Genomic DNA, 13,350 nt, shown 5'->3' with positions numbered 1-13,350 from the left:
GAACAATAAAGGTGGCAGATGCCAGGAAGGCAGCCACACTGTCCAGGAGGTGAGTTCCAAGGCTGGGAGGAGAGGTCTGGATGGCCCTTATCTGAGGCCAGGCAGGGGTCGGGGGTGGAGGGAATAAAGTAGAGCAGGTTCCTGAAGGTTCAGGTGCCTGTGAGGGGGCATCTGTGTCATCTGTGTCTCCACACTCCTTGGGTCATCCCCAACCTTCAGGAGCCCAGACAGGGAGAGGGAAAGAGGAGAATGGAGTCTGGGCTAGGTCAGGGAGCCCCATGGTCAGTCACTTCTCTTTCCTTCTTTGCCTAGGTCACCTTTGCAGCCCAAGAATTGGCGGTTAGTGTGTGGGAGCCTCTTTCACTCAGACACACTCTCAGGCGTGCCCTCCCCTAGGCCTTCCCTGAACCCCCAAATCCTTCCTGTATGTGGCCTCTCCATCCAAAACATCCCTTTCTTTCCTGGATAGCTCAAGCTCTACTCCTCTATAATCCACAAATCTCCTTTTCCATTCTGCAGCCCTTGCCCTGACAGGAAAGGGCCCCCCAAACTATGCCCGCCCACCAAGGTCCCAAGTCTGGGCCAGAATCCAGACCCCATGGTGGCGAGGCTCTTTGTTCTCTAGCAGCCTCAACCCACCCCCTCCTTTTTTTTTTTAAACTGGAATTTCTCCCATAAAAAGGGGGGAGCAGGAGCTTTAGAGCTTCAAGCTTTTTCTTTTCTTTTTCTTTCTATTTTTTTAATCCTGGGGAATTTGAAGGAAGCAGAAGAAATTGTGGGGGGCGGGATCAACTGATTCTTAATTTCCAGAGAGAAGAATCTGGGAGTGGGGGACACACCAACTTCATTCCTCTTCTTTCATAGCCTGGTGTTTAAGGTACACCCATTCCTCAGACCCGGCTCATCAGGCTTGCATCTTCCTGCTGCAGGCACTGCTAACTTACACCTCTGAGTTTGTCTTTAATACCATAGGCCAGGAATTCCAGCCCTCACCTTCAGAAAGACGCAGACAGCTGCCTCTTCATTTTCTTAGTATTTTCCTGGGGGAAGTGTAGGTAGATAAGCTGAGTTTGTAAAATAAGAGTGTACACAAAGAGATAAAGAGACAAGCAGAAATCTTTATTTGCAAAGAGAGGATGTCAGCCTAGAGCAGGGTATCTTCAGGAACACACTGGGCTGTGTCCACAAGGGTATGTGCTGGCCACAGGCTAGGAGCCAACACACACACACACACACACACCCTCTCACACACACTTGCAATGAGAAGGCACGCTGAATATCTCCTTTGTATGTTGGACACTCACAAAAGAAGAATTTCAGAGTTGAACTTAGCCTGGAACTCATTCCGGAGAGGAAACTAAGGACAGAGAGGCTCCGGCGCCTAGCCTTTGCAAATACCCTTTTGAGAAAGGACCCTAGAGCCCAGAGCAGAGCCCGGTCTTCCCGAGGTGGCTGAGGGGTTATTTTCCATTTTCCTTTGATATAATGAAATGCTGCGTCTTCACTCCCACACCAGCAGCTCAGCTAGAGACCAAGGAGTCACAATCCTTTTCCTTTCTCTTGATTTCCTCTAAACTTCCCCTGCAGTCCAGCTTCAGTGCCCCATCCGCGAAGCCCGGCCAGTGAGGTGTGGCGGGGCGGTGGGGGACGAGCGCTGGGCCGCGGGTTTCAGCGCCCGGCTTCCTAGGGCGGGTTCGCCTCGGAGATGTAATTACTACGTTTCCAGTGGTGCATATTCTCCTGGAGTGTTTAATTTGGTTTTATTTGTGTCTCAGCGAGATCCACATTTTTTTCCGGGGGAGGAGAGAGAAGCGACCCCAGGCTTAAAGTTAATTAACCAACCAGGCTTTACTTTCGGCCGCCCACCCGCCAAAGGCTCTTACTCTGCCACCTCCCTCGCGGCTCCCGGCGCGCCCCTGTCGTGGAGTCGGTTTCAGGCGCGGAATGTCTCGGGGAACCCAGCGAAAGAACCGGGAATCGCTCAGAGTATGCGGACCCGTCTCCAGATGCTTTCAACGCCCTTAGCCCTGAACTTTCCCCCCCTCCAGCCTTCCCACACCCCCAAGTCCGGGGTGGGGACACTACATCTTTGCTGGCTGGTCTTCTTGATGAAGGTTCCCTCTCCTCTCGTTGCTAAATTTTGGCCGCATCATGTCCCTAATAAATGGAATTGTAAAATTGCCGGGTTAATTAAATCTATATCTCATTGCAATAGGAATAGTTAATGTCCTTACATAAACCTGGAAAAGAACATACTATTAATTTTATTTATTGCTGGGTCGTCCTGCACCCAGATCCTTCCCGCCGCTCTGCCCCCTACTCCCAAAGTCTGGGAGAAGCGTGTCTTTGGGTTTGGGTCCGCGGGAGACGCGTCTGGCTTTGAGCTCCAGCGTTCCTGGACTGGGGAGGAAACCCCAGGAATGGGGTGGGCTGTTCAGGCCCTTTGTTTCTCCCGGCGGCCCCACTGAGCCGGGTCCACGGAGCCCTGGGTTCTCCACGGAGACCCAGCACTTCACAGTGAGGGAAGTCAGGGCCCGGCAGCTCCTTACACCTGCGGATGGAAAAACTCAGACCTGCTCACCACCTACCCCCGCCAGCCAGGCGGCAGGCCGATGGGGGCCAAGGTCACACGACCCAGTCTAGACTGGCCAGCCCGTGTTTGCTCTCCCTGTTTTACCTTGACCTTGGACTCTGAGGCCGAGAAGCCAGCTTCCTAGCCAAAAGCCCTGTTGGAGCAAGCAACCGCCCCCACCCTGCCGCATCTTATCTCTTCTCCCTCCACCATCTTTGCCCTAACACACTTTCAAGCTAAATTGGCTTATGTTTTAAACCTTTCTGTTGTATTTTCTTCCTACTGCCAGCCGCCCAAAGCCTGCTTTACAAATTCTGAGGTGACCCTTCCAGATGAATATCACACTGATAAAGGTGACTCGTTTTTTTATCCTAACTCACCAACACCGTGGCGCTCTCCATCGTCAAAAACCATCTTCTCCATATCGGGAGAAGGGAGGTGGCCAGTGGGCCGAATCTCAGTACAGATTTGGCATTTGCTCTCAGGTTTGAGGGATCCAGTAGGTCTGTAGCCTGGTGCTACTGTGTGGCCACCGCCTCCGTGCAGTCTGGACAGGAGCACCCAGCATTTAAAATCCGCGACAGTGGCAGGAAAGAGGGAGATGCTGCAGCCCCTCTCCCCTCTTTTTTTCCCTCTCTCTTTATTACCTCTTCTCCTCAGGGAGGCCGTGGCTGAAAGGGAACTTGGCTCAATTCCATGGAGATGCGCTCTGGAAAGGGGTGACTCTGGTGACTCTATTAATGAGGTCAACTGGGCATAGAAACCCATGTCTGGAGATCGGTAAGGAAGAGGGGGGCTTTTTCCAAAAATCAGTTAATTGGTGTTAATTTTTTCTTTGACATATGCGGCAATTTTATGCTCCACACTAAAAGGGAGTGACCCCAAGAAAGCCCAGGGAGCTAAACCTAGAGAACCCTGCTGATACTGCCTCTGCCCCTGGGCCCTCTTAGGCCAGATAAGCCCAGGCTGCAGAGGGCAGAGGTGGGCCCACGAGGCTTAGGTCGGTCTCTCTGGGGTCTTACAGGGTTGTGCCTGGGAAAGGTCCCTCCAAAAGGACAGATCGGGCAGACTCTCATTCCAGGATTCCTTTTGTACACGGATCTGAGAGCAGTTGCTCTTGTTTGCATCAAGGGCTTTTTAGCTTTCCTACACCAAATTCTTTCCCCATCTCCCGCCCTTTCCTTTGAAAATCTCGCTCCGAGGCTTTTTATTTCTATTGTACATTGAAATATCAGTCTATTCTATTGCCCTCATTTTCCTCCTTTTATTCTTTCTCCATCTTTCACTGAGAGCATAACTCCACCCCCTCCATGTATTGATGTGTGTGTGTGTGTGTGTGTGTGTGTGTGTGTGTGTGTGTTTTGGGGCTATCACATCCTTTCAGCCCTCTTTGCTCTGCGGTGGAGGTGGAGGAGCCGAAAAGGTCCCTTTCGGACAACTGGGGCTTTGGAGAATGGAGAAAGTCTGAAATGGAAATGCAATCCGGACATCAAAGTCTCTCGCTGCTCGGCCTCAGGTTCTTTCCATCCACGAGCTCTAGGCGGATTATGCCTGGGCCAGAACCAGGGCTCCCCACGCGTTGCCCGCACGTTTCCGCCTGCTTTCTAGTTTATTTATTAGGAGATAAAACAATCCAATTTCTCCCCCACCCTTAGCCCCAACTCCAATCCAGTCACAGCGATCGTTTTTTGGGTAAGGATCAGACTCCCCCATAGCCAATCTAAACCCAAACCTAGAGGGAGGCGCCCAGGAACAATCTTAGTCTCTATAGACCCCTTTGCGTCGGCCAAATTCAGCCTCCCCCTCCTCCCTTTGCCTCCTTCTGCCTCCCTCGGGCGTGCTGGGGGGGGGGGGGGGCGTTGCCCTGTCCCTTTAAATCTCCCAGCTCCCTCCTCTTTGCCCCTCCTGAGAGCCAATCAGCAGAGATCTGTTTCCTTTTGCCCCGCCCCACGGCAAGGGGTGGGAACCCCAGGAGACCCGGCCCCAGAGTCACGTGAGTTGGCTCGTCACGTGGGCGCGGGAGGGGTGCAGAAGGGAGCCGGGCGGGAGACCGCGGATTTCTTAATGAAGTGTCCCCGCATGCGTAGAGGGAATGTAGGGAGGGAGGTGGAAGCACCCGGAGTAGGAGGGGAGGGGAGGAGAGGGAAGGGAGGAGGGATGGGGGAGGGGAAAAGGGAGCGAGGTGTCTCCCTAGCTCACTGCCTCTGGCAAGTGGAGTTTTTAAAAAGCTCGAGCAGATCATGTCATGACGACTTCGCTGCTCTTGCATCCGCGCTGGCCGGAGAGCCTTATGTACGTCTATGAGGACAGCGCGGCGGAGAGCGGCAGCGGAGGCGGCGGCGGGGGAGGCGGCGGCGCGGGCGGCGCGGGGGGCGGCTGCAGCGGAGCGAGCCCCAGCAAAGCCCCCAGCATGGACGGGCTGGGCAGCAGCTGCCCGGCCAGCCACTGCCGCGACCTGCTTCCACACCCCGTGCTGGGCCGCCCGCCGGCTCCCCTGGGTGCCCCGCAGGGCGCCGTCTATACGGACATCCCGGCCCCAGAGGCGGCGCGCCAGTGCGCTCCGCCGCCGGCGCCCCCCACCTCGTCCAGCGCCACCCTGGGCTACGGCTACCCGTTCGGTGGCAGCTACTACGGCTGCCGCCTGTCGCACAACGTGAACCTGCAGCAAAAGCCTTGCGCCTACCACCCGGGCGATAAATACCCGGAGCCGTCGGGCGCCCTGCCCGGTGACGATCTGTCCTCTAGGGCCAAGGAGTTCGCCTTCTACCCCAGCTTCGCCAGCTCCTACCAGGCGATGCCCAGCTACCTGGACGTGTCGGTGGTGCCTGGGATCAGCGGGCACCCGGAGCCGCGTCACGATGCGCTCATCCCCGTCGAAGGCTACCAACATTGGGCTCTCTCCAACGGCTGGGACAGTCAGGTGTATTGCTCCAAGGAGCAGTCGCAGTCCGCCCACCTCTGGAAGTCTCCCTTTCCAGGTAAGGAAGGGGCCCGAGCGCCGCCGCCGCCGCAGCAGCAGCAGCTGCAGAAGCAGCCAGGGACCCCTCCCCGCCCCGCCTGCCCCGGGGCTCCGCGCCTCAGCCACCCCCGCCGTCTGGCCCCGGCGCGCCGGCTCTGCTGGGCTGCCGATGGAGCCGGCCGGGCGAGCTGCGCTGAGGAATGCGCCGGGGAAGAAATCTGCTCCGACACGTTCCCCGGAGCTGCCCGGCTGAGAGTGAAGCAATCACAGGCGCCCGAGCGCCGGGCTGCCGACTCCGCTCGAGTCGGGAGCTCGCCTCCTCCTCCCCCAGCCCGTTCCAGTCTCACGAGCGGCTCTTGGCCCCCCCCCCCAAGCCCGATTCCAGCCAGGAATGGGGGTGGGGTGGGCCTTGGGTGCTTCGGAATCCGAAACTACGAGGACAAAACCCTCAACCCACCGATAATTGAAGAAAAAAATAAGAACTATCTTGCCAGAATTTTCAGGATCGTTGAAGCACTAGATAGGTTTTTTTTGTTTTGTTTTGTTTTGTTTTTTGAATAGAGGTCTAATTTGCCGGGTCCAAAGAAATGCAGAATATTTTCTTTTCTTGATTTATTTTAAGAATTCGGCCACGAATTTCCTGATCGTTAAAGGAGCAGAACTAAAATCTCTGAAAAGGATGTGGTGAGAAGGGAGTTTGCATCCCTCTCCTGGGTATAAAATTTTATTTGCCTGAGCTCAAATCCTGTGGGTGTTCCCACTGCCAACTTCCCCAAATCTCGGGGAGAGGGAGAGTTTTCTATGTATCCAACACAGAAAAAGGGGTATAAGGATGAGAAGTGAGGGACTGAAGACCTGTTCTGGATACATCTAGGATCCCGGCCCAGGATAGGGAGCCCCAAATCTTTGCCTATGTGTGGGGGGAAGCGGAATTCAAGGATGTCCTGTTCCTTTTCCAACTGAGGCTGTTTCTGAACCAGAGGGGATCCTGCAATCCCCACCATTCCCCAGAGGAGAAAGATCAGTCCCAGGTTTGTCACAATCACATCAGGAGCTTTGGATTCAGCACAGGACTGAGAAATTATGAAGCCAAACCCTGAGTCTGCTTTGGTTGTAAGCAGAACTCGGTGGGAGAGGGCTGACTGGCTCCATTCTAACACCTACAGGAATACTGAGGAGGGGGCATGGAAGCCACAGATGTCTCCCCATACTACCCAGTGGGCCCCCAGCTCTACGTGTGAGCCCCAGGGACATTTTCACTGGGAATTAGAGATGTGAAGACTTCCTAAGGGTGGGCCTGAAATTCCTCTGTATCCGGGACTGAGGCAAAGGCAGATGGTGAAAAAATCACTGAATGATGTTAGGAAGTGCAGAAGATAACATTCTTGCAAATATGAGATTACTTAATATAACACAACTGAATATCAGGGTGGGAGCCACACTAGGCACCCTATTTCTGGCTGCCAGAAGATTCCAGGATGATAGAATTGTAGTACATGGTATCATGTGTTACCTGTTCTGAACTGGCAATAATATTTTTATGTAATAATTTGTTACCAACTACCTAATATGAAACACATGATAATACATTTCTAGAAGATAGACAATTCACATGTAAGTATACAGTAATGTATTATAGACAGATGGCCCTTTAATTCACCATCTCACCCAAATGGAAAACTCCTTTGGAGACAGGGGTCCAGCAGGAATTCCTGGAACAGGAGGAGCTGTTAGGCCATGCTGCTGGGTCGAAAGGCAGGGGAGCAGATGCCCACCTCACCCACTGTGGGCAGAGGCATAGTTCTAGAGCAATGGGCAATGGGTTTAGTGTGGAGAGGTGAAGAGAAGGAGTTGCTTTGGCACCCCTGTGTATGCATGTAGAGCGAAGTGGCGGGGAAGGATTGGAAAGAGGCTCAGAAATATCTTTGAGCAAAATGAACATCTTAAAGTTTCCCAGAAAAAAAAAAAAAACCTGCTAAAGATAAACACTTTTTAATCATAGCCTCCTAGAGAAAAATAACTTTGAAATAAAGAAAATATAGCCCAATTGAGATTTAATACACTTGGAACTTACGGCATGGAGATGGATATAAAACCCACTAGGTCTCAGCAGATATGCGCTCATGCACTCCCTGTGTGGAAACACACTCGGGCTGGTAAAGCTCAGTGAGTGCAGATGTCCAGGCAAAAGAGCAGATGAAAAAGAAATTATCTTCAGACACCCTGCGTCTTTCTACCCACACAGAGATCTTTTAGAAGTAGTGAGATTTCCAGATAACTCTGTCTATGCATTTGTGGTTTGTTCGGCAGCATCTGGGCATAAACACTCCTGTCTCTCTTTAGCGCCTCTGGCTCTAAGAAACCTCACTATGGCAGTCTGGGCTGGTGTGGGATATGGAGGCAATTGTTCAGAAAGATCCAGATAATTAGGGCCAAGATGTGTTGTGGCTTCTTCCTTCCCCCAATTATACAGACCCTTGTTTCATTGCCCTTTTTTTTTTTTTTCTGTCCTATGATGAGTGTAGGCACTTTTTTTTTTTTTTTTTTTTTGACAGAGAGAGACAAAAATTCTGAGAGAGAATCAGCAGAAATTCTAGGAGAGAGAATCAGAGCAGGGAGGTGGGGAGTGGGCAGGGTGAGACAGCGTCAGATAGGCTTGGTGGAGAGCAATAGAATGAAATAGTGGGTTCTTTGGGCCATACTGGAAGTCCCTACCGACAAACCTTTGGATTATGGCTGAGAAGAGCAGCTAGGATTTCTAACTGGACAAAGTCCTCTTCAGAACGCAGAGCCCTGTTGTAGGAGCGGGTGGATGGTAGTGAGCAAGTGGGCAGTGCGAACCTGTGCACAGACCCCAAGGGAAGGCTATAGCTGATCATTGATCTGATTTTTCTTCACTTCTCAAAGGTGTCTATTAGGTCCCCAGGTATGAAGCGGTTTGTGTGTGTATGTGCTCTGGAGGGATGTTAGGGAAGGCTTGATTGTAAAATCAATAAGCAAGTCCCCTACTTACTTTAGGCAGTATAGACACTACTCAAGGTCTAAGCTTCCAGATGTCTTTATAACTGTAGATCCCAATTCCTTTCCAGGCAAGACAGCAGGCAATGAAGGGGGGCTTCTTTGAGAAGGCAAGACTAAAGGTATTTTCCCAAGAGGCCAAAACAACCAACACTTTGGTCAGATCCATTAAAAACTTTGGCAAGTCAATCCTTGGCATCCTATAGAGAAAAAATAATCAGTTTAGACCAGGTATCTGCTTTTTAAAACGATTTTTAAGGATTTAAAACCAATTTTTAAGAACTTCTAAATTCATTGGGAATTTTGAGTTGAAGTTTAGAAAATCCAAAATTCGGTAGATAACTGTGAGCATTTCCAGAAAATGAGATAAAAATCAGGGACAAATAGCTGTTGAATTCAGGGAACCAACCACTTTATCTCATTTTGCTTTCCAGGGAAAAAGAGGTGTTTTGTACCAGATAGCCTATTTCCATTTTAGATCTTACTGTGTCATTATGTTGAGTCAGAAAAATCTTGTTTTAAAATCTGGCTCTGCCACACAAGTTATTTTACCCACTCTGAGTTTCAGATTCCTCATCTTATAAATTGGGTTTAATAAAATAAGCCTGAAACAATGTTATGAAGATTTAAATTTAAAAAAAAAAACACAACAACAGCAAACAACAATAACAACAACAAATACCTCATGGTATTACTATTTACCCTCTGTTTTACTCTTGTCCTGGAATCCTCAATCTCTTGAATCATACCTAAGTCTGTAAGAGTAAAACAAACTTGAGAACTGAAAGATTTTTTTTTTAATTCTCTTGTACAAAAAAACTCTTCTTAATCTAAAGGATCTTCGCTGTGAAAGTGCAGCTGTTTTGTTTTTCAGATTAAAAACAAACACAATACAACAAAACAAAACAAAAAACCTTGGCCTATTCCTACACAGACATAGAAAAGTGATAAGTTCAGTAATTTTCCTGAGAAATTGTCATCATGACGACAGGCAAACCAGGCCATTGGAACCCTCTCCTTCACATATTCTTCCTGAGCACTTTATTTCCTACTGGCATTTGATTGTGACCTCTTCTCTTTCCAGCCTGTATAGACAAGTATTCCTGGGTGAGAGCAGACCCAATGGGAATTGTGTCGGGAAGGTGTTTTATGGGGGTGGAGTGAGAGCAAGCACTTCAGGAAGAGCTTCGTGTCTGTGTTCTGGGCTGCCTCTTCATTTCCAAAGGGCAGTGAGAATGAAAGGGGAACCCCAGACATTCTGTCCTCATCTTTAGCTTCTGTCTGAAGAAGTCTAACAATTACATTTTTTTAATTGAGGGGTGAATTATTCAGCTAATCTCCCTAATCCCCCTCTTCCCCCTTGAAGGCATCACAATGAATGATCTTTGTATTAACAAAGGTGAGGGTGAAATGGAAGGGGGATATGAGTGACATATATCATTCTTAGTTCCTGTGAAATTCACAGAGCTTAAAGAAATTGACCTAGAAGTAGTTGGGATAACAAGGTATTTAGGGTGGCTAGGGTTCCTGTATGTGATGGAGACAGTTTCTCTCAGCTTTGGAGGAATGAAGAGGAGAGGGGTGGGAGCAGCATTTACTCTGTTTGGTGAGTGGACACTTGGTGGCGGTGGGGGGAAGGAGAGGCACTGAATTCTTTTCCTAGAAGACTTATGTCAACAGCTGGTGTTAACCCAAGAAGGGTTCTCCTAGAGCTTCCTTTGGTGAGCAGACCCTGTGGACTCTACCTCCAGGGGTCTGACTCCCTGTATCTCCCATCCAGGATCCCTCAACTTGGATGTTGTTAAGTGGCTCACAACACTGGGCACTTAGAGTGATTGGCTCCCAAGCAGGCTGGCTTCACCTGGACACTTTTCTTCTGTAGCTGTTGGTACAGGTCTCAGATTCCTAGGGCAGAGTCAGTGACCGAAGACACGAGGCCCCACTCAGTGGCCAGTGCCCACCACAGTTTTCTCCCTTCCTGCCATGCCTTCCCTGAAACATACAAGAGAACACCTTCCCCTGATAATGGGACACAGTTTGTGCTAATGGATGCCCTAGTGATCTAAGCGCAGGAAGGAGGAATTTTCCTGAATACCTACAATCCTCGAGGTCCTCAGACCAGGGCAAAATTTGTAGGGATCCTTTTACGGGTGCAGGATTCTAATAATGAATGCTGTGCAGAACTATATTGGAACCTGAGGCAAAAGGAAGAATCAGTACTACTGGCCCCATGTTTATTTTAAAATGTTTTATTTATCATGCATTTTTTTGGCCTTCATTTCGATTTTTTAAACGTTGTATTAAAATATTATTTACCTCCATTCCGAGGTATCGAGGTTCCCCACACACACGCTTTTTAAGTTTTCACCAGAGGCAACAGATCTGCGGCCTCACCTTAGTCGTGGCCTTGATAATAACAGAGGCGCAAGGGACTAGGGGGCAATTGGTCTGTGTCCCTGCCAGAATCTGGCTCCTATACCGTGCTGCCGCCTGGGGCACACAGCATGGTCGGTCCAGGCTCCAGGCATGCTACTCACTTCGTGCTGCCCGGCTTCTTTCTCCCCCAGACGTGGTTCCCCTACAGCCCGAGGTGAGCAGCTACCGGCGTGGGCGCAAGAAGCGCGTGCCCTACACCAAGGTGCAGCTGAAGGAGCTAGAGAAGGAGTATGCTGCCAGCAAGTTCATCACCAAAGAGAAGCGCCGGCGCATCTCTGCCACCACGAACCTCTCTGAGCGCCAGGTCACCATCTGGTTCCAGAATCGACGGGTCAAAGAGAAGAAGGTGGTCAGCAAATCGAAAGCACCTCATCTCCACTCCACCTGACCGCCCATCCGGCCACCCACCCCGTCTATTTATGTCGCCGCTTTGTACCATTACCGAACCCAACGAAGGACACTTCGCCGGGTGCAGACGAATATTTAATGTTAACAAGAAAGAGGGACTGCGCCGGGAGGCAGGGAGGCAGAGAGGATTGGAGGGCGTGCTCTGCAGCCCCCTACTCCCCACCCCATCCTCAACCCCCAAACACCATGCAGATGGGACCTTGCAGGTGGGTTGGGGTGGGCTGTGGGAGGCAGGTTCAAGGCCTCCACTCTCCTTTGCCCTCATCCCTCACCTTGCCAGAAAGCTGACTGGTAGGGGGCAAAGATCCTAATCATTCCAACCAAAGCAGGGTTGGGGAACCCCGAACGACCCTATTCTTGCCTCATCCTTTGCCCAGGTAGGTTGATGACCCTCCTGAGGGTGGGGCCTCGGTGCAGGACCTGGCAAGCTCATACTGTCCTTCCAGTTCCTCCTCTTGTTCCCTGTCCCTCCCGCACTCCTTAGTTAGCCGAGATTTCCCAGGTAAGATTTTCTGTGCATATTTTAAAAGTCGCGTTAATATTAATAATAACTGTTAGGGATCTGGCATCGTGATTGGAGTACAGACAGCGCATAGGTTTTCTTTCTTTCTTGTTTCAACAAAAGCTGGAATTGGTGGAGGAGCTGTCTACCCTCACCTCAATCAGGAAACTGAATTTCTCCGGAGCCAACTTTGCCTCCACTGCCTCCTCTGTTCTGCTCTCTCAGTCAATGTGCAGAAATCCATGGAGGATGGAAACTCCAACCACGCTGCTAAATGTCTGTCTACTGTCTCTCTCTCTCTCTCCCTCCCCCCCAACCCCGTCTCCCTCCCTGCCCTCCTCTCTCTCTCTCTCTCCCTCCCTCCCTCCCTTCTCTCCCTAACTCTCTCTACTGGGGATCAGGCCAGGCACAGAAGCAGAACGTTTTTCTAAGGAAAGGACAAACTTCTCTTCCTTGGCAATGGAGAGTGTGTCCCCCAGCAGAGCCCCTCTCCAGTAGCTTCTCCATGGAGGCGGTCACTGAGGAGAGAGCCTCACACTTTCACTTTTACTGATTGTCCGGAGGAAAGCAGTTTTCTTCCAGGAGGCCAAAATAACCAGCCCCCAATTAACCAGCTAATGTAGACGCTGCCTAACATATCCCTCCTCAAAGGCGGACTTGCTGCTGAGGGGGGAGGTCCCTCACCTTCTCCCTTCCCACTGGTGCATTACAAAACAGTGTTCTTTTGAAATGTTCATCAGAAATAGGCTTTTTTAAAATGTTGTGTATCTGTATATAGTATTGTGATGTCTGAATGACAATGTACTGAATGCAAAAAGGAAAAAAAAACACAAACCTGTTTTTAAAATAAAATCTTTTTTTTTTTTTGCCTTGATTTTATTACTCAGATTCCTTCTGCAGACCCTTCTGTCCACTGGCTCATCAGGGCCATCTTTGCTGCCCAGACTCAGCCAGAATGGGCAAGGGGAAGAGTGTAAACATCACCCCCAGCTGCATAAATTTCAAACTCATATTTTGTTTCACTCACGTTCTTAAAGTGAATTATTTGCATTATTGTGGTGATCTAACTATGAGAAAACTTCTTTAGAATAGAAGAGTGTATGTTGGGGAGAGAAGGATGTAATCTGCAAATGGGAAGGCCTGGAAGCAGGTAAGTGAGAAAGTACGTTGCCCGTGGACTTCAGTTACCGGTTGAGACTCACATCCAAATTTCGGAGCTAAGAAGGCAGCATCCAGCCAGCTGGAATTGGACACTGTGGCAGTAGCAGTGGGGGCAATGTGGGGAGCTAATCTTGGACTCCTGGGGCCTTAGTGCCCCCAGATGGTCTGCAATCACTCCAGCCAGCGCAGGGCTAGGACTGGGGCAGGGAAGGTGTGGGCACAGCCTGTCCTGCTGGGTGGCAGCCGCAAACTCAGCACTCCTAGGCTGTTCTCTTTTCTTCTCCATCAATTTAT

General features: G+C 50.4%; 1 protein-coding gene across 1 annotated transcript; it reads left to right on the top strand.

The window, feature by feature from the left end:
- Positions 1–4,817: 4,817 nt before the first annotated feature.
- Positions 4,818–11,373, top strand: HOXC13 (homeobox C13). The gene is made up of 2 exons (XM_059183567.1): positions 4,818–5,550; positions 11,117–11,373. The coding sequence occupies exons 1-2, from the start codon at positions 4,818–4,820 to the stop codon at positions 11,371–11,373; spliced, it is 990 nt and encodes a 329-aa protein (XP_059039550.1).
- The last annotated feature ends 1,977 nt before the right edge of the window (positions 11,374–13,350 follow it).

This window comes from Mustela lutreola, chromosome 8 (assembly GCF_030435805.1).
Source record: "Mustela lutreola isolate mMusLut2 chromosome 8, mMusLut2.pri, whole genome shotgun sequence".
Taxonomy (NCBI): domain Eukaryota; kingdom Metazoa; phylum Chordata; class Mammalia; order Carnivora; family Mustelidae; genus Mustela; species Mustela lutreola.
Note: the sequence above shows the minus strand (reverse complement) of the source record. Positions and strands in the feature narration are given on the sequence as shown.

What these genes read in the sequence shown, in the direction of transcription:
- HOXC13 (XM_059183567.1), top strand. Translation starts at nt 4,818, where the DNA reads ATGACGACTTCGCTGCTCTTGCATCCGCGCTGGCCGGAGAGCCTTATG. An exon ending in CTGGAAGTCTCCCTTTCCAG is followed by an intron (nt 5,551 to 11,116) that starts GTAAGGAAGGGG and finishes TTTCTCCCCCAG; the next exon opens with ACGTGGTTCCCCTACAGCCC.